Genomic DNA, 25,665 nt, shown 5'->3' on the forward strand with positions numbered 1-25,665 from the left:
GATAGGAATGAGGCAGAAATCTTTGTTTTTTTACAAAGCAGTCCAAACGATATATTGGTTTCACAAAGCTAGTCAGTAAGAACCCTTTAGCCTTTGGGCGCTCCAGTTTATAGAAGTTTCAGTCTGAAACTTCACCAAGGCCTGGCCCCAAACCAGCCTTGTATCCTTCCAAAGATTGGTTAACTAGTTTGTATGATGAAGTAATAAACTCTGTACAAATGTTCTGTGAGCAAAAGAAAAGTGCACAAAATGGGTTGGCTTATAAAGCTAGCAATGAAAATGTGGGCTCAACACATGAACTCCAAGGAAAGCAGAACTAGGAAACAGACTGGGTCTGATGAGTCACTCGCATGCTCCAGTGTCAGAAAGCTTGACAGAAGACTGGGGACCAGCACATCACACATGGAATGTTCTACAAGAGCTAACATGCAGGCCGACACACAGCAGAACCAGCTGGCTTTGTCAGAATCTACAGATAAGACACACACTCCCATTCATTCCCTTCACACCTTTTCCATGGGCGAATGGGGGAACTTACCATTTATTGGCACTTTTAAGAAGGTACATATCAGGAGAAAAGAGGAGAAAAAGGAAACAGGGCATAAGCAAAAATACCGTGTGAATAATTACAGGTAGTCTTTTGTCTGTGCTTTCCTTTGATAGTTAAGTTTTCTATCTGTAGGTGCTCAGAGGTCAAGGCCTCAATTCTTCCATCACCTTGGGATGGGAGTGTTTAATATAAGCACTCAAAAACAAAAAGGAGGTTAAAATAGTATCATAATTGCTCTTCATTCCCCATGAACTAAGTAATGACTAACTAAGTCTTATTTGTATTCGACACATTTTCTTGTTTAAATTTCCTGAACAAGTCAACCAAATTGTACTACAAAACTAATGTCAAAATTTGGTCAAAAAGCCTAAAGAGGCTATATTTTAATGGAAGACTCCTAGCAAATTAGATTAATGAACTGCAGAAATTGTAGCTATTAAAAAATATCTTATGCAGGAAGGTGCTATTAGATTAAGAGTTCCACATGCTACAGGTTAGCTCATTATAATGCTGAATCCCTTTAGCTGTTTTGTGATTGAGGATGTGTCACATAAAATATGTTAACTTCACTTAAAATGAGAATGTTAAATCAAAATTGATTTCAGGTATACAGAATTAAAAATTATTTAAAAAGTGTATGTTCATTTTTTAAAAATTACCAGATTGTTTATCAATAGGGACTTCAGCTATGGATATTCTTTCTCTTTCTCTTTCTCTTTCCCTTTCCTTTCCTTTCCTTTCCTTTCCTTTCCTTTCCTTTCCTTTCCTTTCCTTTCCTTTCCTTTCCTTTCCTTTCCTTTCCTTTCCTTTCCTTTCCTTTCCTTTCCTTTCCTTTCCTTTCCTTTCCTTTCCTTTCCTTTCCTTTCCTTTCCTTTTCTTTTCTTTTCTTTCTTTTCCTCTCTTTCTCTCTCTCTCTCAATCTCTCTCACAGAGATTCAGCTCCAAGGGAAATTTAGTTCAAGGACACTTGGTTAGCTGGGCCTGTTATCTGAAACCTCAGTTCTATCTGCATCACAAAGCACCTGGGGATGCATGGTATGAAAGGTGGTACACAAGTGTGTAGCTATGTTGCTGTTGCTGAAATGGGACCTGTATCACTACAAGGTGGCTAAAGACACAAAGACAAAATAAAAAAGAGTGGTAAGTTGATTTTATGATTTTGTTTTTCATTTGGATTTGCTTTGAAATTAGCCATTCATATGTTCCCATCTTATTATAACAGTCACAAATAAACTGGGAAATTTCCACATCAGGTTTGCTTGCTGGCAACTGCCAAGCTCATAAAATGGGATACTGAATCCATTGAGCTTTTAGCTATTCCATCAAGAAGTTCTGTTCTTTATACTAAAATAAATGGAACATTAATTAGTTTCCCCCCTGTGCCTCTTCTCATTCTCTCAGTTTTGTACCTTTTGGGATGAACATAATTAAATGCCCTCCATTGTGGACTGACCTTCTAAACGTCCCCTAAATGAATCATTTGGGTCTTTTTTTGTGGAGACACCACAACCTGGTAGGGCTCTGGTCTTAGGGGTAGGCATTCTTGGAAGGTTTAATTCCCAGAGTGGCCACCACTGTTCCCATCGTACTTAGCACACCCCGCTGCGTTATGATCTCGGCCTCATTACTAGTGTGCAGGGCCCATCTTAAAGCATTTAAATACTACTGAGGCCATCTAAGACATGAGTGCGATTATCAAGTACATAGATATCAAAGAGGGAATAGAAGGCTTCTCGTGCCATCTGTTCTATGAAACTGGGTCACCTACACTATTAGAAATTCTGGATTCCACCAAAATTAGTGATTAATCAGTTCAATCTGACTTAAAAAGAATTATTACTGATAAAATATATCATCTGTCATCGACTTCCTGTATTTGTTTAAAAGTTACCAACAATTATTTCCACTAAAAATTATGCCTAGAAGGAAATCAGAAACAAAGCTTCTCACAGTTCTGATGGTTTTTGAAGAATTTGTGAACCTATATTCTTTAATAGACTATCTTCAATTCTCAACAAACCAGCTGAAAAATCTAGAATTGAAAAGAGTGCTATGTTTTTGAGGTGTGTGTGGGGTCTTCTATTTACCTATCTATAAATATCTATCAACATCTATTTATCTATCTGCCTACCTACCTACCCTATCTACTTGTTAATCTCTCTCTCTCTCTCTCTCCTTCCCCCCTTTTTTGGGGTAAGAAAATGATGTAAAGGCACGGTAAAGCTCTTTACATTATTAGGCTGGCACCTTAACACATAAGAATAAAAGGTGGAGATAATAAAGGATTTAAGGGTGCCAAGCTCCAAGTCACAATAAAACGCTCTTGTCTTAATGTAAGTTGTTAATAGTGCTGTTTCCCAAAAGTGCCAGAGTAGATGTATGTACAGCTTATCTTCTTCCCATGGTGTCAAGGGATCACCTCATTAATCCTTACTATGCAATATACAGATTCACATCTGCACCAAACACCGTGGGAGGAACGGTTCCCGAGCACTGCCATTTGCTGCACTGGTACATCTATAAGCCAGACGTGATAACAGTTATTTGTCAATCTGGCTGACTTACTCTTCACAAATGTGCATCATTTCTGCTACTTGAATTGTCTGTTCAAGTGATTCCCTTTCGGTAAAGAAGCCTAACCAAATTTAAAAGATGTCATTAGTGTTCATAATAACAAAGCAGCGACTTTAAAAAATGATATTTGTTTAATAAGCTTATCTTAATCCTGCTGTGCAATCTGAACATTTTCTTCCCTCTGACAGTACACATCTCAGCCCTCCCCACTCCAGCTTCCCCAAGGTCAGAATATCTACTAGAGGAGCTGTAGAATGAATGCCGTGGCACACAAAGAAATCGCAAATCTTTGCCTATCAAAAGATGCTGCAAATGTCATCTGCATGTAGATGACATTGTTCGGGTGCCTAAAATTAGCCTGTGTCCTTTACTTACGAAAAGAATAAAAATGCAGCCTTTCCTCCATCTAGCTGGTATTAAAAGGGAGGAGGGCTTTAGTGAGCTTTGTTTGTTAGCCTGCAAAATGATGCAAATTTAAAAATTAGGGTTATGTCCATTCTGTCTGAGTTGAGTTGTAACTCAGGCAACAAACTTGCTTAAGGTCAGAAAACACTGTAAGGAAAACACATCACCCTCCGTACAAAAATCGTAACAACTTAGAGAAAAGAGAAGCACAGGGGGAAAAATTATGTTGCAAAGATATCAACCCTTGTAAAGAGAATTAGGAAGCAGGAGTTGAAGAGCTGAGGATGGAACTTTTGCTACGATGAATTGGTATATACCTTGAAGTCGTTTGTGTTGTGCTCCTTTTCGGTAAGGTTAGTAGTAGAGAGAGAACATAGCCGTGATACACTTGGGTTATTGATGCATCTCAAATGCAACAGCAGCTCATGCTTGTTTGATTATCAGAGCCAGGTAACGCCATTTCCCCAAAACCTTCTTACATTGGACAAACGGAAGTTCTTTCAGCTCCCCAAGGGAACAGTTCGCATTTTCAATGTGTTCTGCACCACTGGGCTAACATTTTATTTCATTTCTAGTGACATCTGACACATAATAAACCATGTGATTATAAAGTGCCATCTTGTCACTTTGCTGCTGAGAACATCAGCTCCTTTGAAATTCCACTGTGTGACAGACACTTGGGAATGCTGGGGTGCCCTGAGAGGCTCTAAGGAGGGGTGGGGGACCCAAACTCCACTGTGATCATTTTTTCTGCATAACATTTGGCATAATTAGAAAAATGCTATTTTTGAAATTGAAGTTTTTAGTGCTTAGTGGTAAGTGAAAATAAGCAGCAGCAATTTTTACTTTTATGACTGTCACATTACAGAATTCAGCTTTTGGAAGTACACAGCGGAGTGATGACATACTGTGTTTTCCCTTGGGATCAAATCTGACTTTAAATTCTGAACACAGAAAGGGAAAATACTAGAACCAGGATAGTTCATTTGAACCCTTGGTATCATTTCTGACATACACGAGGCAAACCCTTCTTATCAATGGAGACTGTTTGGAGAAAGTCTTTTTATTAACTATGCCCTCCCCCCAGGCCACCCACCACCCCCTTGTCCTGCTTACAATTACTGCATCATACAGAACAGAACTCCAGGCTTCTATAGAGTGGCCAATGACTTTCTAAATTACTCCTGCAATAAACTGTGATAAAGGGAAATGTTCTCACCTAAAATTGCAGTTGGCACAAATGGGTCTGTCATACATCATAAGCGGGTCAATGCAGAGAAAGTAAAAAGAGAAAGAACAGTAAATGATTGATGAAAGGCCCCCCCACTTTTCCCGCAGAAAGCCATAGAAAGCATCGTGTTACAACACATCAAACGTATTAAGCTCTTCAAGCATCATGGACAGCAAAGTGAGAGCGCAGATAGATTCTGATTGCTAAGGGGTTATGAACGCATGAACAATGGAAAAATCTGTTACCTGGGTAGTAGGAATTGGGCACCGATGTGCTCAGTGTATTCGTTTTCATTGTAAAGGACGAGGGTGAAGACACAGCTGTAAAAGAGAAAAGGACTAGTCAGCAGTTACGGAGAGGCAGTACCTGAAAATCCTGCCCTCTGATGTTGCTCAGGACACCATGCTGGTAGAGACTTGACTGAAGAAACGGCTTACATCTATTGAAATCTATATGGTAAATGCTATCACTCATCACTGTCTCTGGGGAATTATTTGTACTTCAGAGAACAAGTACCCTTTTGTCCCCTAAAAGATTTTCTTACCCTACACATGAAGAAAAATCCCCATAACCTTTGCGGCCATTTTGAATCGAGAAATTCATTAGACTTCTAGCCTATGCTTGTAGAATTCTAGTATTATGCCATTTTTTGTTTGTTTGTTTGCTTTGTTTTTATGGCTAAGGGTATGAGAAGGTGTCTACACTTTTTGGAGAATTTTCTGAAGGTTGATGTTGTTGCAATTTGCCAACTCCTCTCTTTTGTCCTATTTTGGATATTCTGAGAATTTCCTATAATGTTATGACCTGGTTTACAAAAAATAAAGGTGATGTTTCATGTGCACTGTATTTAAGGTGAAAGTTTCATGCCTACATATTGTTCTATTAGTCTTTCAGTCTTTATAAAGATGCTCATTTTTCTTTGAAATACTCCTCTGATAGACTCAGGATTTAACTACTAGACCTCTTCTCCCTTCATGTTATTGGGAGGGAAAGTCAATCCATCCAATTAATCTGATTTCAATGAATGTAGGTATTTCCTTTTTTAAAAGTAGTCTGTGAACTCTCTTAAACATCTTAATTGATTAGTGCTTTAAAAATCACCTTAATTTCATTAAAGGGGAAGGATAAATGATTTAAATGTGCTCAAGTGTTCAAGTTGGTTAAACATAAGTTTAAATCCTAACTTTCAGATGCAGTTATACAATTTATTTGATGCTAAAGTTCTGGATCAGGACACTAATACCCAATTACATCATTTTATTATGGGAAGAAGTACCAAATCCCTGTGGCTATTGTATGTTACCTTTATTCTGCTGACATATTAATATATTTTAGCTCTCCTGGAGAAGTTCCTTTATGACAGTGTTTTTTTACATCTGTTTATATTTTTAAAATGTAGAATTAATAAATGACAGATGAAGAACCAGAAACCAGTCTGCCTGTCATTCATATGATATTTTTCCGAAATAGAAAGATATCATATTTATAATGCATGTTTATGGTCAATGGCCAGGAAAAAAGAGAGCAATTGATGAAAATAAGAACAAAAACCCTGAGTACTTATAAAACATGCTAGGGTCAGTAAGAATAATGTCTATTATCTACAGACATATTTATGTCATTGGTAAGAGGGTGCAAAGCAGATACAAAATAGCTATGTTTATTTTCATCCTTTAAAAAATATTTTAAATGCTTTGATCTTTAGTATAAAAATTAAACCCATTCCCTCTCTACATATCTACTCCTTTCCTTTGTGTAATGTATTAAAAGAAGATGGTATGACTCCCATTTGCTTTAGTGAACAGATTATTCCCCATTTTCATAAATATGTCCATGCTTATTTTTAAATTCTTCAATTTTATTTTTCTCACTGTCTCATTTCTAAAAGATACTTATCTCCCAACCCTAAAAGGCCTCACACATACTCAGACTTGTAATAGGTTCAGGGTTGGAAGCTCAGGGATCTAATGAACCCCTCTCCTGCATGTTTCCTTCCCCAGTAGCTCATCTCTTATTTTGAAGGCACTAAGAAAGTAACTATGATAAAGTTTAACATCAGGGGCACTCCTGAGGGTTGGGGATTGGATGGCACCTACTCACTGCTCACAGAGGGGGAGGAAAATGGAACGCCTACTGCTGTGCTTCCTCTATCGGCTTTATTGATGGGAGGCATAAAATAATGACGCGTAGCAGATGAGCCATGGAAGCTGATGCTGGTTTCTGCAGCAACCTGAGCATTTTTGGATTTCCACAGATACGCTCACTTTTTAAGAAGTTACTTTAAGAAGTAACTGCCAAATTGAATTTCCTGTCCAGAGGCAAATATTCCCTGTTGTTCAAACTTCAAAAGCCTAGAAACTACTCAAGTAGGTTTCTACTCTGGGGAGGTAATTCCTAGTAAATTTATGTGTGAGGAATTTCACCATGAAATGGGAAATTTGGAAGATTAATGGGTTATCCTAGAAAGTGAGAACATCTATCTGTGTGGCCCCTTCCATGATGATGTTAAAGAAGTAACCACTTCTACCAAGATTCTAACCCTGTTGGTGATAGGCAGGACTCTTTCTATCCACCCCACCTCCAGCCCACATCAGTGTATCATAAGTTGCTTTATTTTGGCCATTAAATGCATTGTACATATACACATATAATATTTGATGTAGTTTGTGGGATACTAGAGTACCAAAGATTATGTCATTTACACTGAAAATGCCACCAAAGGGCAAAGAGCAATGACCAAGGATGAAGAGAGCCACCCTTCCCACTGGGGTGACAGTTTAGTGTTTGCTAAACTCTTGCTCCATTGGGCCAGTTGTGCATATAGATGAATGAATGTAGTGCCTCGAAGTAGGAAGAGGTGGGCATCTGTAGCCACCAAAAATAGAAAGCAGAAACTCTCTGGAGCCTGGATGAATGCAGGAGAAGGGCAAAGTATGAGGGAGAGGGGGACACTGACCATGTAGAGACCAGAGAGAGGATGGGCAGATGGGGTGCCTGGGGCTGCAGTAAAAGAATAGGCCGAGCTGGTGGTCAGGACACAGCACACACTGTCCAAGCTGGTATCAGCCCTCTCCCCCAACCCCTGAAACCCGATTTCTGGGCTACTTGGTCACGGTTCCAGACTTTCTGCATTTTTATTAATGATGGTGATGGCTGCACTTTTGTTCCATCCTCCTGCTGTCCAACATGTTAAGTATGAGACTAGGGTCAGTGGAAGTCTGTGGGCATGGATTTCACAAAGTAAAGAAACCTCTGCCCTTGAGCCCACCGTGGCCACGAACCACAGAATCAGGCACCCACATGGATTTACTTCTGGTCTCTGAGAAGATCACCAGGGACACAAGAACTGCTTGTCTTGTTCTTCATATTTTAAATCAAACTGTTAGCTTTTTAAAATAATGCCTGGTACCTGGAGCACAGGTGGCAATATGGGAAGGCATTAGCTGGAGTTTGGTTTACAAACCTGGTGTGAGATGTGAGGCGTGTGAAGCGGAAATACAGTTTAACTTATTAATTGCCACTAATAGCCCTATAATAGAGGCAGAACCTGTGAGCTAAACAAATAAACAATTAACTTGTTCCTGTCATTTAGCAAGCTGTTTTCTAACAGGCTTCCCTGTGTAGTTCCACACCTGGCTAGCTCATAAACAGGATCTCAACAGCAAAAAGGATGATGCGAAGCAGGTGCCTTCGTCTTTAAGAAGAGAAAAGCCTTCATGGCAATGCTAAGGCTTCACAGAAACTTACTTGTGGCTTCCCCAGTGCTCCTCGGCTGGCCCTATCATCTCAGGCATATCATCCTCTCCTAAGCAACTCAAGGTACCCAGAGAAGTTTTCAGAATTGCTGAAGGGGATGGAGAAACCACCAGGGCCTAAGAATTCTTCAGGAGGTTTCTGTTTTTCAATCCCCCAGAACTATCCAGCATTCTGGAAAACCAGAGAAATGTATGAGAAGCTAAGAAATGCATGCACTTACATCTCCCATTCAGATTGTGCGTGTCCATGAACGAGAATGCCTCGTCGCAGTTGGTGCCTTGCTCGGCATAGCTCTTGTCCATTGAGTTCACCATCACGGTCATCTCCTGACGCGTGCTGCTCATCGTCTCCTTCCGCTTCTTGGCTAGTTTCCTTAGGACAAAGAGTTCATTATATAGACATGCATGAACATGGTAAGTGAGGCCTCGACACATGTACTGGGTCATGATTAAGAATGATTTCTACTGAATTACTCCTATTCATCCATAACATCTATTTATGATGCCTTCTCAAGGTCAGGTCCTCTGCCAGCTGCAGAGCCACAGATGAAAAGCATCCACTGCCCATCCTCAAAAAACCCATGGAGATATTAGGAATGTACAGCCTAAAATAAGACTTTCTGTTTCTCCTACTATATGCCAGATTAAAATGACCAATGGCCCTAGACCAAGGCAATCACAATCTTTTTATTGATAAGCTTCTAAATTTCACTAAATTATTTTCTACAACCAGTGGCAAAGAGTGGATTCCCCTGGTAAATATCTGCCAAACAAAAACTGAATAATCCAAGGATGCATCTCCATGGCATACTGTAGAACTAAAAAAAACAAAAGTAGGCAAGAAGTGAAGAAAGTAGGATCAATGGAAGATGTGCAGGAAGGGAGCTGGCCGTGACAGACAGCCTACCCAGGGCAAAGGGGCTCAGGCCTCAGGTGCACAGGACGGTATATCCTGACTTCTCAGGGAGCTGTGACATGACTTAATGCCACATGACCCCAGAGGACTTCCTCACCTAGGCTGGTCAGCAGAGCAGAAGGTAAAGAAATTTCAAGTTGTTGGCTTCCCTTGGAGAGTTTAGCAGAGGAGTAAGTCCCCATATCTCCTCCCTCCATTGAAAAGAATGCAAAAAGGCCAAGGAAGGTAGATTTCCAATTCTTTTGGAGACACAGTTTAACTCTTGCCTCTGAATCTTGCTCTCTGACCACAAAGAACTCAAAATCTTAAGTTATAAATACCTGGACAAAGTCCTAAAAACATAATATACCTGCTATACAAATAAAAAGATAAAGCAATTTTTTTTTTTTTTTTTTTAGCTCTTACTACCGGAGGTTGTTTTATGTACCTGGGACAGCCAAGAATAAAATGAGAGACACTTAAGGAAAACCTATACAGTGAGGTTTAAGACTATTGCACCATAATGCCAAAAATATTACGTCCTAAAACATTCTAATTCTGGCAAAGCACTGGTGGCATTTACAAAAGACTACGGCAGCCATTTCTAGTAAATCATCTTGACTCTGATTGACCTAGGACACAACAGAATTTAAAATGAGCCACATAATCAAAATCACGCCCATATTAGGTGATTGCTAATGCAATGTAAGACATTGACAACATTAGACCATATGGATAATCTTTATTGTCATTTCCAAATGCCACATAATCCAAATGCTTTCTTGCCTGTAGTTATAATAATCTTTTAATTTCATACTTCGAAGGCAGAAGGGTTTCATTAATAAGTTGCCCTTTTTATTACTAAAAGTTTTTTTAAAAAAGATACATTTTAAACAGAAAAGTGAAAATCATCTCTAACTTCTATGACAGTGTTAACGTTGTAAAGATTTGAAGAAGCAACCCAGAGTAGCTTCTTGGAGAGCTGGCATTCTTCTCTTGCCAGCATGCGGACCGTGGACCACGATGGTCTTCTTGAAACCACCTTTCAGCTTTGCTTTTTTTTTTCCAGCCAGCCATGCTGGTCTGAGCTTGGATGTTCTCAACAGGTGTTCTGGACAGAGGCAGCAACCGGGCTCAGGCCTCTCAGCTGTGGCTACAATAACACATTTTCTCTCCACTTCTGAACCCGCCAGCTCATTGGGAAAACATTTTTAAGCCAGGTCTCTCCAGGAACACTGAAGTGGAGGGCTGAGATAATTAGCTCCACAATTCAGGCAAAAAGTCCCCTTTCTGCTGGAATTTCTTTGATTTGCTTTGGACTGATTTATGCAGATGTCTGCCTCCACATTCTCTTTTGTTCTGCCTATGAACAAGGGCATCGTTAAGTTCACCAGACTTCTCTCGTTAGTCTTTTCTTGCTTGTGTTCTAATCCGATCCTTACAGGTTAGAGAGGACAGTGAATGTGCTGCTAGTGTTGGTGGTGGGAGGTGGTGGGGGATAGGGGAATGTGTGCACCAATAAAATCTAATCTCCTGGAAAAGCTCTATCTCCTTTCTAATCCTCCATCTGGGTGAAGTTCAGTGATGTCAAACTATACACTTCATTTTTGCCCCCAAAGAAGCCCATTAAGGACCCAAGATAGCCTGCTCAAATCAGAGGTCCTGGCAGAGACCTATAGCTTTAAGTTTATATTAAGCACATACTCTGTTCATGAACCTTCTTCAAAACCTGGCTTACCATGTTCTAAAGTTCCAGCAGATGGATCCCCCATTGGAGGTCACAGACACTGTAAATTTCAGGAAAAAATAGAAATCCGATTTTATGTGGACTTCTTTAATTTTTAAGTGTTGTTAAATAATGCAAATTCAAACTATTAACACGCTAAGTGGTCCCCAAACAGCATGTTTATGGTACTTCTGCTCTTCATTAATATAATAGCACTTAGGTACTTAATTAGTATTGGGATGTGAGTGGAAACTAACATGGAGTGTGCAACAGATAGTGAGTGACAGTACTCTACAAGTATTATCTCACTTAGTCCTAGTAATCTTGTAAAAGCCCTTCCTACTTCCTAATTTACAGATAAGGGAAATGGGCCTCAGAGAAAAAAGGTGATGTGTCCATATGGTAGAGCTGAGATGGCACTCTCAGATCTCTTGACCTCAAAGACATTCATTCTAGAACAATGTGTTATTTCCAGTAAAGTATCTCATTACATTATGTTTCCTTACAAGTTACAATTACCACCAAATTATATGAATACTCTACCTTCTCGTAACTGAGAATTATGCTTTGAAAAAGTAAGATTAATTTACTAGCACCTAGCCATTTACACAAAGAGATGGTATTCAATATGCTTGTTAACCGAATTAATCATTATCATACCACAATATTATTAAGGAGAGTTTTTCTACAAGCTGCTTATCACAAGTAGCTGGCTTGGTTATGGAGGTTTTGAGTCATTGTGGGGTTGTCATTTGTTCTTATACACAGCTAAATGTGGTAGCCCATAATTACAGAGGGCTGAGGGATGCTGGATTTAGAACTGAGGCTTGGGAATGACTGTGGATAAATGGAAATTTTCACTTTCTCTTTTTTCTATTGCTCTTTTAAGCTTTGTGTTTCAGATTTGTATTTTTTTAATGAAAACTTTTAAAACTGTGAGAAAAATTTTGTGAACATAATGAAATAAAGTGTTTTGTGCAGGGAAACCCCTAAAGTGAACGGAATTCTCTTTGCAATCTTATCTAAAGATACAAGGAAATTTATGTTCCAATTTGATTTTTAACAAATTGTTTGCCTAATGTATTTCAATTTCCAGTCTCCAAATTTGGACTGCATGAACCTCAAAGACCCTTAATAATGATGATGATGATGATGATGATGATGATGATAAATTCTTACCAATATCTAAAAACGGATCATAAAAATTAGAAGACTTCTGGTTTACAGTCCAACATGTAAAGAGCTTGGAAGTCATCACTCTGTTCTAACAAGTAAAGAGATGAACAAATTGAAACCTGGAAACTCTTCTTAGCTTTGCCAGATAATTGAGGTCACAAGACTAGCTGCTGCTAGTCCTAATAAAGACTTAATAAAGACCCCAGAGACAAACAGGTGATATAAGGAATCATGATCCACCAGAGCAGAAGTCCATGAGCAGAAAGCTCTGTGAGAACCAGCTCCAGAGTAGGAAAACCTACTCAGTAGGTTCCTACAGAGTTTCTGGAGGCTCAGGTAGACAAGTCTGAGACTTAAAAACTCTAGAGGGCATCAAGTCTTTGGGGGATTCCCCATCCTTTTGTGAGTTTTATTCCCAAGAGCCCTATCAGGTCCTCAAAGTAAAGATTGGAGGAAAAAAATACAAAACCCTTCAGCTTCTAGTAGAAGGAGGCAAAAGTCAGCCATTTTGAAATATACCCAGAACAGAGCATTTCTATGCTTTTTTTTTTAAAATAAATATTTATTTATTTATTTGAGAGAGAAATAGAGAAAGTGAGCACACAAGCAGGGGGAGTTGCTGAGGGAGAGGGAGAAGCGGACTCCCTCTTGAGAGGGGAGCCAGATGCAAGGCTAGATCCCAGGACCCTGGGATCATGACATGAGTTGAAGGCAGATGCTTAACCACTAAGCCACCCAGTTGCCCCCATTTCCATGCTTCTTGTAAGGGCTCACCCTCAAGAGGAAGTATCACTATAGCCTAACCTGCTAGGGTTTTATCAAAGCCTAACTCAGTCTAGGGGAAGAGAAATACCCAACTCCAGCTTCCTCTAGCTATCCTGTCTCACTTAGTGGTTTGGCTAGTTACTGAGAAGCATGGTGAAGGTCACAGCCCAAGGGCACAAATTTATTAGAAGACTACAACCTAATCACAGATCTGTAGAATGCCTTTCCTCCCCCAGTACTTACTATCACATTACTAAAGGACTATTTATAGCAGTTCCTTTTATTCAGTACACCAAGTCTGGATGTCAATAAAAATTTCAAGGCAAATTCAAAGGCAAAAAACACAGAAGAGACAGACCAAGCATTGGAATAAGACTCAGATGGCAGGGATTTTGGAATTATCAGACTGGGAATTTAAAATAACTATGATTAATATGCCAAGGGCTCTAATGGAAAAAATAGACAACATGCCAGAACAGATGGATAGCAGAAGCAGAGATGGGAATTCTAAGTAAAAAAATCCAAAGGAATGCTAGAGATCAAAAAACCTGTAATAAAAGTGAACAATGCATTTGATGAGCTCATTCAGAGAGAAGAGATGACTGAAGAAAAAATCTCTGAGCTGAAAGATGTGACAATAGAAATTTCTAAAACTGAAAAGCAAAGGAAAAAAAAAACAGACTGAAAAAAGAGAGAATATCCCCAAACTGTGGAACAACTACAAATGGTGTAATGAGAAACCAGAATAAGAAGAAAGGGATAGAAACAATATCTGAAGCAAGAGCGATAGAGAATTTCACCCAAATTATGTCACCAAAAGAGATCTGAGTAGCTTAGAGTATACCAAGAAGAATAAATGCCAACAAATCTACACCTAGGGATAACCTAGTCAAACTGGAAAAAGTCAAAGATAGAGAAAAAAATCTTGAGAGAAGCCAATAGAGGGAAAAACACCTTACTTATACAAAAGCAAGAGTAAGAACTATATAGGATTTCTCCTCAGGAACCATGCAAGCAAGAAGATAGCAGAGTGATATATTTAAAATGTTGAGAGAGAGAGAAAAAAACAAACAAACCTAGAATTCTGTACCTTGTGAAATTATCTTTTAAAAAGGAAGGAACAACAAAGATTATCTCAGACAAAAATTGAGGGAATCTGTTGCTAGTAGACCTGCCTTGTAAGAATTTTTAAACAGAGTTCTTCAGTAAGAAGGAAAATGATATAGATCAGAAACTCAGATCAGCATAAAAAAAGGAAGAGTATTATAAAAGGAATAAATGATAGTAAAATAAAAACTTATCTTTTTCATATTCTTAATTGATCTAGTAAATAACAGTTCAATATAATAATAGCAACAATATAGTTGACAATAGTTTATGTATAAGATAAATGGATGATACTAATTATACAAAGGATAGGAGGGAGGAATTAGGAATTCTTTATTATTATAAAGTACTTATACCATCTGTGATGAAGTATAATGTCATGTGAAAGTGAAGTTGGAGGGGTGTCTGGGTGGCTTAGTCAATTGAGCATCTGCCTTCATCTCAGGTCATGACAACAGGGGCCTGGGATTGAGCCCCATGTTGGGCTCCCTGCTCAGTGGGGAGCCTACTTCTCTCTCTTTCTCTGCCACTCCCCCACTCCCCTTACTGGTGCTCTCTCTCTCAAATAAATAAATAAATAAATAAATAAATAAATAAATAAATAAAATCTTAAATAAAAGAAAGTGGAGTTGGATTAGTTGTAAATGTATATTGCTAACTCTAGGGTAACACTAAAAAGAGCTAAAGAAACTTAAAAAAGGAAAGAAAATGGAAAATGCTCATTTAAAACTACTAACAGAAAAAAATTGAAAAACAAAAAAGAAGGGCAATGACTGGAAAACAGTAACAGTATGGTAGAAAATAATTCAACAATCTCAATAATCACTTTATATGTTAATAATTTTTTAAAAAAGATTTTATTTATTTTTTCATGAGAGACACATAGAGAGAGGCAGAGACACAGAGGGAGAAGCAGGCTCCCTGCGGGGAGCTTGATGTGGGACTTGATCCCAGGATCCTGGGACCACGACCTGAGCCAAAGGCAGATGCTCAACCACTGAGCCACCCAGGCATCCCAAGAAATCCACTTTAAAAATGAAGATACATATAAATTAAAAGTAAAGGGGTGAAGAAAGATATGCAATATTAATATTAATCAAAAGAAAGCAGGGAAAGCTACATTAATTTCAGACTGAGGAATGTCAGAGCAAGGTAGGTTATGGAAAGTAAAGAAGGGCATTCAATAATGATAAAACACCCTCTCTTTAATGTTCCTAAAAACAGAGTGTCAACCCATGTGAGGCAAAAACTGACAGACTGCAAAGAGAAATAGATGAATCAACTATCATAGCCAGAGACTTCAACACCCCTCTATCAGAAATGGACAGATCCATAAGGCAGAAAATCAGTAAGGACATAGTTGAACTCAATAGCATCATCAATCAACTTGATATAACTGACAGATATTGAATACTTCAGTTGACATTATATTAGAATACACATTCTTTTCAAGTTCACAGAGAACATTCACAAAGATAGAACATGTTCTGGGTCATAAAACACATCTTAATAAATTCAAAAGAACAGAAATCATGCAATGTATGCTCTCAGACCATAATAGAACTAAATTAAGAATCAATAAGAGAAGATAGCTGCATAATCCCACAATGCATAGAAATTAAAGAACACTCTTCTTAACACATAAGTCAAAGAAGAAATCTAAGGAGAAAATTAAAAATATTTTAAATGACATGAAAATGAAAACACAACTCATCAAAATTTGTTGGATGCAACAGAGGGAAATTTCCAGAGGGAAATCTCTGGCATGGATGTAAATATTAGAAAGGAATAAAGATCTAAGTCCAAATATACAAAGAACTCTTAAAAGTCAATGGCAAGAGAACAACCAAATTAAAAAATCAGCAAAAGACCCTAACAGATGCCTCACCAAAGAAGACTTGCAGATCACAAATAAGCATATGAAAAGATGCTCCACATCATCTGTCACCAAGGAGTTGCAAATTAAAATAACAAGATATTGTTATGAATCTATTCAAATGGCCAAAATCCAGAACACTGACACCACCAAATGCTGATGAGGATGTGGAGCAACAGGAACTCTTATTCGTTCCTGGTGGGAATGGAAATTGGTAACAACCACTTCGGAAGGTAGCTTAGCAGTTTCTAACAAAACTAAAAATCCTGTTAGCATATGATCCAGCCATCATACTTCTTGGTATTTACCCAATAGAGGTAAAAACTTATGTCCACATAAAAACCTGTACACAGATGTTTATAGCAGCTTTATTTATAAATGCCCAATCTTGGCAGCAACCAAATGACTTTCAGTAGGTAGATGGACAAATATGTACTGTGGCACATCCCAGCAATGGAATGTGATTCAGCACCAAAAAGAAATGAGCTATCATGCTATGAAAAGACACAGAAGAAACAAATGCACATTACTAAGTGAAAGATGTCAATCAGGAAAAGGTCACATATTCTCTCATTCCAACTATCTGTCATTCTGGAATAGGCAATACTGTGGAGTCAATAAGAAGATCAGTGTTTGTCAGGAGTTGGTGAGGAATATCCATGACTAAGCAGAGCACAGAGAATTTTTAGGTCAATGAAACTATTCCATATGACACTGTTAGAGTGGACACATGGCATTATACACATGTTTAAAACGACAGCATGACACTACCAAGAGTGAACTCTAATGTAATCTGTAAACTTTGAGTTATAATGACAGGACAATGTAGGTCTGTCATTTGTCACAAGTGTACCACTCAGGTGCAAAGTGTTGAGAGTGGAGGAAGTAGTATGCGTATGGGGCAGAAGGTATAGGGGAAGTCTCTGCACTTATTGCTCAATTTTGCTGTACCTAAAACTGTTCTAAAAAAAATTTACAATAATGCCTGGAATAAAATTAGAAGGAGAAAAAAATGTTAGAGCCCTAAAATAAAGGTTAGGAGGGAGAGAAATGTGAGATGAATTCAAATTAAAAGGATGGTCCTTCATTCAGAAATATTCCATTATTTCTCTTACATTTCCTGGCATAAAAATAAGAAAAAAAACCATGGGATAGGGGTGAAAGAAATGGCAGAAAACTTCTTGGCAAGTTATTAACTATGTGACAGTATGAGTCAGAACTGGTAGAGAAAGCATGTGGTGAATGAATTCTTTAGCGATGTCCTACAGAATGGCTGCCAGTCAGGACTCAAGCGCATCATGGCTGCAAAGTGGAAATAACTCTTCCTCTCTGAAACTAAACTGACTGGAAATTGTGAGATGGAACACATCACCAGGATGGAAGGGTATGTTGTTACAGGTACCAAGCAAATTCAAAACGGAAGGAATCCAAGGCTCAACCTCAATATGGACCCAGCCACTCTGATTTTTGTGACTCAGGGTGGTAGGACATGGTTTACTAGATAGCATGGTGCTACCTCTCCCAATCCTATTACAGACCCTGCCATGTTGGGTTATATCAACAAAGATGGAGACTGAGAAATGACTTAGTCATTGTTCACTTGAAGATCAATTGTTGGCTAGAGAAAAGATGTCTTCATTTTTTAAATTATTTGTCATTTAAAAGTCTACTGGGATTGCAGAGCTTGAGGATTTTCAAGTTGCATACAGACATAAGAATGAAGAGAAAAATGGCTTTCTGGTCCTGGCTTCTACAATTAAGTGTGTGCTCTGACTTAATTAAGGACTGGGGCAGAGGCTGGAACCAAGAAGAAGTATTTAATTTTTCTCACAGTAGGTATGAAAAAGATATTGGCTGAGTCAAAGAATGCATAGATTTTACCAAATTGCTAAGATCCAGCTGAATAAACCTAAGCGAATAAGGGGCTGTCTCCTTAAAGATGGATCTGTGAGAATTACCAGATAATGTTGTTTATAAAGGTAAAAAAAAATTAAGAGTAAAAGAATAGTGGTCTGAAATGTAATTAGTTCAATTCGAAAGAACTAGCAGTATGAAGACTAACAAAATACTGAAGACAATAATTATAAAAACTTATTAGAACTTTAGAGAAGCTAGGAATTTTATGTTCATTAAGTCTCTTAGTTCTTACACAGCCCAGTAAGGAAATTACTATTATTACTCTTATATTAGGGAGGGGGAAACTGAGGCATGATGGCATTAAGTTGCTCAAGGTCACCTGTGCGGCATAAAATCACCTCCATGAGAGTGTCATTGGCATCACTGATCAAAATTTATCTGTTGCTTAAGTCTGGATGGTGAAAATAAAGGCTATTTACTTTGCCAGCTGGGACTTTATAGTTGTTGACTGAGGTAAGAGTGTTCTTCCAACAACACTGCTAACTGTATCATCATTTGAGAAATGCACTCAATCTGTCCCTAATAGACATAGTACTGTAAAGTATACTCATTGCCTCCCTGGGTGTCTTCTGGTTTTCATTGGCTAGTAAACATTGACTAGTAGACATGGCATGTGTTTATCACAAAGAATACAGTTTCATGTTAGGACAAGTCAAGATTTTGCTCTTTGTTGGGTCTCTTCAGAGTTTGCCTTTTGACTATGTGAGGAGATAAGATGTTTGGCCAACGTGGCTAAAGTAAGACTTGTCTGACATACTCATCTTCCTACCCTGGAACTGAAAACGAATTGTACTAACACATCACTTTAGGCTTACAGCTTTATTTCGGGTGACCTAGTGGTGAAGAAGACCAGAAATGCCTCCCTGGCAAGTGAGGGCAGCTGCAAAGGAACATATGTCAGCAAGAGAAGTAAAAAACAATGTTCATCTCTTAGACAAGTAGCTGTCCAGATCTTTGTACACACACACACACAAACATATACACAAGCATATGCACATAGCCATATGTATTGAATGTTGAAGCGGTTCAAAGAACAGGGTTCTAATACACAAATTTAATAAAAAATTAGTCTTTCTCTCCCAAAATTAGGTGTTGAAAATGTAATATTTGGAAAAGATGGACTTCCTTCTAAAATAAGTTGAACTTATATGAATTACAATCTCAGATCACTTCAAAATCATGACCTAGACCTTTTTGTATGACAGGCATGAGAGCCATTATCATGAGTTATAATAAATAAAGAAATCAGAATTCTTACATTATTTATTGCAACAAGAGGCAGGGACTTCTAAGTTATTAAAACATATGGGAACAAAACAAATTTTTCAATATCCTTACATATTCAACAATTTTTATTTTTGGAATTAAAATTAAGAATAGAGGCTGCTATTTTCTGGAGGGAGACTGAGTACCTAAAGTTTTTGAAGAGGAGAGGTTCAACTGATGAAAAGTAAAGTTTCTCTCAGCCTTGAATTTCAAAGGAACTTCTGATTAGAAAGCATTACCCATATATGGTTTGGGAACCTGTTTTTATGACTCAGCCAACAGGTATTTTCCTATGTTTCTTGGCAAATGTTAGTGTGAGCTACTTGAGGCCAGGGCTTTGCCTCTTCTGTTTGCTGTATAGTCCCTGTCCTAGAACTGTGACTGACATATGTGGTAGGCACTCAACAAATACTTCTACTTGTTCCTAATGTTTTGAATGTCTGATTAATCATAATTTCCTGATCATAAAAATACAGGATGAACATAATTGTGAGTGTGTGTGTGTTAGAGAGAGAGAGACAGAGAGAGAGAGAGAGAGAAACTGATACATATTCAATAATTTTGAAGATTCCTGGGTTAGAGCTTACAGATGACCCATTTCTCATGGCTTTAAACACACAGCCAGTTCATGGATGTAGATGTTTTACCTTTTTCTAAGTCGTGAAAAGGAATTTAAAAAAACCCACAACTTTAAAAAGTGACTTGAATTTAACATTATTCCTATAACAACCTTGGAGGAAAAGCCTTTGGGTCAATCCTGAAATGCACTATATTATCATGCCCCCTCATTTTTACGTATCTGCTCAGGCACTTTCCTCATTTCCTTAGGTCTTTTTTCTTTTCTTTTTTCTTTTCTTTTCTTTTTTTTCTTTTCTTTTCTTTCTTTCTTTTATTTTCTTTTCTCTTTTCTTTTCTTTCTTTTCTTCCTTTCTTTCTCTTTCTCTTTCTCTTCTCTTTCTTCTTTCTTTTCTTCCTTTCTTTCTCTTTCTCTTTCTCTTCTCTTTCTTCTTTCTTTCCTTTCTTCTTTTTTTGTTTTAAGATTTCATTTATTTAATTTTTTGTTGTTGTTGTTTTCTGTCTTTTTTTGGTATATTTTTTATAGGAGTACAGTTTGCCAACATATATCAAAACACCCAGTGCTCATCCCGTCAAGTGCCCCCCTCAATGACCATCACCCAGTCGCCCCATCCTCCCGCCCACCTCCCTTTCCATTACCCCTTGTTCGTTTCCCAGATTTAGGAGTCTCTCATGTTCTGTCACTCTCACTGATATTTCCCGCTCATTTTCTCTCCTTTCCTCTTTAATCCCTTTTCTGTCTTGTTAATTTTCACCATTCTCACTGGTGTGAGGTGGTATCTCAAGGTTTTGATTTGTATTTCCCTGATGGCAAGTGATGTGGAGCATTTTCTCCTATGCTTGTTGGCCATGTGTATGTCTTCTTTGGTGAAATTATGTTCATATCTTTTGCCCATTTCATGATTGGATTGTTTGTTTCTTTGCTGTTGAGTTTAATAAGTTCTTTATAGATATTGGATACTAGCCCTTTATCTGATATTCACCAAGACCAAGTGGGATTTATCCCTGGGATGCAAGGGTCTTTCAACACTCATAAAACAATCAATGTGATAGATCACATCAACAAGAGAAAAACCAATTCTATTCTATAGAATTCTATTCTATATTCTGTTCTATATTTGGCTCACGTGTCTGGATGGTGAGAGCTCCTGTTTTGTAATCATCTGACTTGTGTTATGATCCTCTCAATAGATGCAGAGAAAGCATTTGACAAAATACAGCATCCATTCCTGATCAAAACTCTTGAGACTGTAGGGATAGAGGGATCATTCCTCAGCATCTTAAAAGCCATCTATGAAAAGCCCACAGCAAATATCATTCTCAATGGGGAAGCACTGGGAGCCTTTCCCCTAAGATCAGGAACACGACAGGGATGTCCACTCTCACCACCGTTATTCAACATAGTATTAGAAGTCCTAACCTCAGCAATCAGACAACAAAAAGAAATAAAAGGCATTTAAATTGGCAAAGAAGTCAACCTCTCCCTCTTTGCAGATGACATGATACTCTATATAATAAACCCAAAGACTCCACCCCAAGATTGTGGAACTCATACAGCAATTCAGCAGTGTGGCAGGATACAAAATCAATGCCCAGAAATCAGTGGCATTTATGTACACTAATAATGTGACTGAGAAATCAGAAATTAAGGAATCAACCTCATTTACAATTGCACCCAAAAGCATAAGGTACCTAGGAATAAACCTAACCAAAGAGGTAAAGGATCTATACCCTACAAACTACAGAACACTTCTGAAAGAAATGGAGGAAGACACAAAGAGATGGAAAAATATTCCATGCTCATGGATTGGAAGAATTAATATTGTGAAAATGTCTATGCTACCCAAGGCAATTTACACATTCAGGGAAATCCCTATCAAAATACCATGGACTTTCTTCACTGAGTAGGAACAAATCATCTTAAGATTTGTGTGGAATCAGAAAAGACCCCGAATAGCCAGGGGAGTACTGAAAGAGAAAACCAGAGCTGGGGGCATCATAATGCCAGATTTCAAGCTGTACTACAAAGCTGAGATCATCAAGACAGTGTGATACTGGCACAAAAACAGACACATAGAACAATGGAACAGAATAGAGAACCCAGAAATGCTCCCTCAACTCTATGGTCAACTAATATTCAACAAAGCAGGAAAGACTATCCACTGGACAAAGGTCAGTCTCTTCAATAAATTGTGCTGGATAATTAGACAGCCACGTGCAGAAGAATGAAACTAGACCATTCTCTTACACCATACACAAAGATAAACTCAAAATGGATGAAAGATCTAAATGTGAGTAAAAAATCCATCAAAATCATAGAGGAGAACACAGGCAACACCCTTTCTGAACTTGGCCACAGCAACTTCTCACGAGATATGTCCATGAAGGCAAGGGAAACAAAAGCAAAAATGAACTATTGGGACTTAATGAAGATAAAAAGCTTCTGCACAGAGAAAGAAACAATCAACAAAACTGAAAGACAACCTACAGAATGGGAGAAGTTATTTGGAAATGACGTATCAGATAAAGGGCTAGTATCATTTATTTATTTGAGAGAGAGAGAGAGCGCGCTAGAGAAAGCATGAATGATGGGGAGGGGGAGAGAGAGAGAGAGAGAGAGAGAGAGAGAGAGAAGAGACTCCCTGCTCAGCAAGGAGTCTGATGTGGAGCTCCATCCCAGGACCCTGGGATCATGACCTGAGCAGAAGGCAGATGCTTAACAGACTGAACCACCCTGGTGTCCCTTCCCTAGGTTTTCTTTCCCATCCAAGAAATTCCTTGTGAGCTCCTCAGGCCCCCATGTGCCCCGCCTTGTTCTATATTTGGCTCACGTGTCTGGATGGTGAGAGCTCCTGTTTTGTAATCATCTGACTTGTGTTTTAAGCTGAATTGCTCTGAACACATGCTGCAGTAAGGACCAACACACACTTGCATTCTGTTCTCTAACATCCACCTGCGGATAGCACCCTCCTGACAAACACATCCACCTCTTGGGAGTAACTCACAGCTCCTATGAGCACCTAAGGTAATTTCCCAAACCAGTGTAAGGTTTTTAAACACTAAAAAAAAGCCAGCAGTAAAAATAATAGATGCAGTATCTGTCATCCTTAGTAATATTTTGTTTAGTTTTATTCTCCTATCAGGGCAATATGGATCCAGAGGGACTGAATCAGTATAGCACAGAAAATATGAAACGGGTATAATCCACAATAGCGCAAAATGGGAATAAAGTAACATTAGTGATGGTGGGTCCCCACTCATAGCCAGCTTATGTTGCTGAATTCCATGTGTGCACATTATCTCGAAATTTAATGGTTTCAAAAATGTCACTCTGCAGCAAGACTAAATTGGTGTACTGTTGATCCTTTATCAGACTATAAATACAAGTGAGAAAGAGAAATTTTTAATGTGTATCATATTGGAATAGTACCTCCAGTTTCTTCTTGAAGTTTGTTAAGCTCACTAAAAAATTGGAATGCCTCTGTCTAACAAAAACAGAGCATGCCATTGGTGTCTGCACATAGGGAAAATAGAGACCAGGGAAAAAGATAACTGTGTGTTCTATACTCTAAGCAGTGACGTCATCACAAAAACCAGGTGACCCCTCGAATATGCAGAACTAATTACCCAAGAAGCTCATTTATACACATGCGAAAACTTTGAACAAAATCATTCTATTCCAAGTTTAAAATATAGCTGCTGGTTGACTTATGGAAAATTAAATGTAAGCTGTTTCTTTAAGGGCTCTAGCAACCATCATGGAACCGAGCAACGAAAAGAGATTATTCCAGAAGCACTAGCTTCTGGACATCCAGAAAGGGATGTCCCCCTGTGTGTGGATTCAGATGTCTTTCCCTAAGAAGAATGACCCCTTGAAGATGTCCACTTCCTAATCTCAGAACCTATGAATGTGTGTTACGCTACAGGCAACAGAGAATTAAGGTTGCAGATGAAATTGAGGCTGCTAATTAGCTACATCAGGTGGCCTGATGTAATCATAGGACATCTTACATAGCAGTAGGTCAAAGAGATGTGGTGCGAGAAGAGCTCTACCCACTCTGGCTGGCTTTGAAGGAAGGGGTCACAAGCCAAATAATTAAGTGGTCTCTTGAAGTTGAAAAAAACAAGGAAAGAGATTCTCTCCTAGAGTCTCCAGAGGGGAATGCAGTCATGCTGACACTTTGATTTGAGGCCAAGGAGATCTGTTGGGCTTCTAATTTACAGAACTGAGAGATAATAACTTGTGTTGTTTCAGCCACCAACCTTGTAGTGGTTTGTTATAGCAGCAATAGGAGAATAATATAACTGCATTTAATCAGCATCTAGGATTTTATTATAAATATTATAAAATTATTAAATAATACTACAGGCATTTCTGAGGTCATTTGACTGACCATTTATTTGGCTTTTCTAAAACATATATTTACCAATCATTCTTCTCAACCCAGACGTACAGTTTCTAATTAACTTATATGATGGTTGCTTTATCAAAAATACAGATTTTTAAAAATATTTAGGCCTCTAGTAAGTATATTGACATATAAATACTAAAAATATTTTCTTCAAATCTATAGCTTGTTTTAAAATGTGTTTATTGGCTTACACAGGTTTATAATTTTGATATATTCAATTGTATCAATTATATCTATTATAGTTTTGAGGCATTCTCTACCTGAGGTCATGAAGATATTCTCCTATATTTTATTAGATGCCGACAACCTTTTTCTTCCTAATGACAAAGACAAAGGGGATGAATTAGATGTTGGCTTGTCAGATATGGTAGAAAGATAAGCTGACAACAGGGTTAAAGATGGTGGTGAAAGGAGTTGATGTAGATCTAGAAGCAACAGCTGTCTTGATTCAGTGATCATCCTTTGCAGCCAGATTGTGGTCTCTAAATGCCATTTCCTACTAAAAGAAACCAGAGTTTCTTGAAAAATTGGCTGATTCCAGGCATGGGGAAGACAATGCATAAAATGCACTGAGAACACCCAGTCATGCCAGGAAATAGGGGAATTCTCAAAGATTTCTGGAGTAATCTCAAAAGAACACAAGAGACAATAAGAAGGGGCTTCCATTGGCCAAAGGTCAGATACTTTGAACTTCCAAACACAAATTACTGTGAAGTAGTAAAAAATATCAAACATGTTAAAATTCGAGTCCATAGTGATACTGTTGGCCAGTGTACACAACTGCTATGACACCAATTCACTCTGAAACTGGAAAATAAAATAAAGAAATCAAACATTTATCTTGAGTTCCTATATGAACTATATTTCAGGGTAAGCAAACAGTTAAGTAGAGAATGGCACTTAATAAATACAGACAGAATGATAGAATTAGGATGTCACCATTTTGAAACCTCTAATAAAATAATAGATCTAGGCAATCATCAGCAGCAGCTTAAAAAACCATTAAGTGACAGGACGATGTGGAACTTTATAATGGATGGGTCAGATTGGCAAAAGCACCTCCCACTAATCAATCTGAGTTATGTACTTCCTGATGCAATGTATTACAAAGCATCACCTATGAACAAACAATTCTTACCAAAACAAGAAACCCAAATCTAATGAAGCCTCTAGTTCTTGCTCCAGTTCATAGGAACTACAGATAATAAAAGAACATGTTAAATGACACTACCAAATACACCAGCAAGTTCACAAGTGGGAAATTCTATGGGATGAATGGTTCACTCAGCAAACAAATAGGGTAGGGTATAACATATTAACCTATGTTCTGAATGAGGAATCACATATATGAAAAGCTAGGTGACCAGAATAATATCCAGGTCTCCCTTATCTCGATTTATTGTTTCTAATACATTCTGACCAAGACCTTGAGCT

The 25,665-nt window shown here is 38.2% G+C and overlaps 1 protein-coding gene across 6 annotated transcripts in view; it reads right to left on the reverse strand.

The window, feature by feature from the left end:
• The window catches only part of PTPRM (protein tyrosine phosphatase receptor type M), a 773,521-nt gene that overhangs the window by 141,374 nt on the left and 606,482 nt on the right, over nt 1-25,665 (reverse strand). For 5 of the 6 annotated variants that reach the window (XM_077900010.1, XM_077900009.1, XM_077900008.1 and 2 more), the window contains 2 exons: nt 8,737-8,888; nt 5,006-5,080 (listed from right to left, as the gene is read on the reverse strand). In XM_077900010.1, coding sequence (XP_077756136.1) covers nt 5,006-5,080; nt 8,737-8,888 — 227 coding nt within the window. Of the gene's footprint in view, nt 1-538; nt 551-4,748; nt 4,776-5,005; nt 5,081-8,736; nt 8,889-25,665 lie in introns of all 6 variants that reach the window. The other variant, XM_077900012.1, reaches the window with a different exon arrangement.

The sequence above is a fragment of the Canis aureus genome, chromosome 6, assembly GCF_053574225.1.
Source record: "Canis aureus isolate CA01 chromosome 6, VMU_Caureus_v.1.0, whole genome shotgun sequence".
In the NCBI taxonomy this organism is placed as follows: Eukaryota; Metazoa; Chordata; class Mammalia; order Carnivora; family Canidae; genus Canis; species Canis aureus.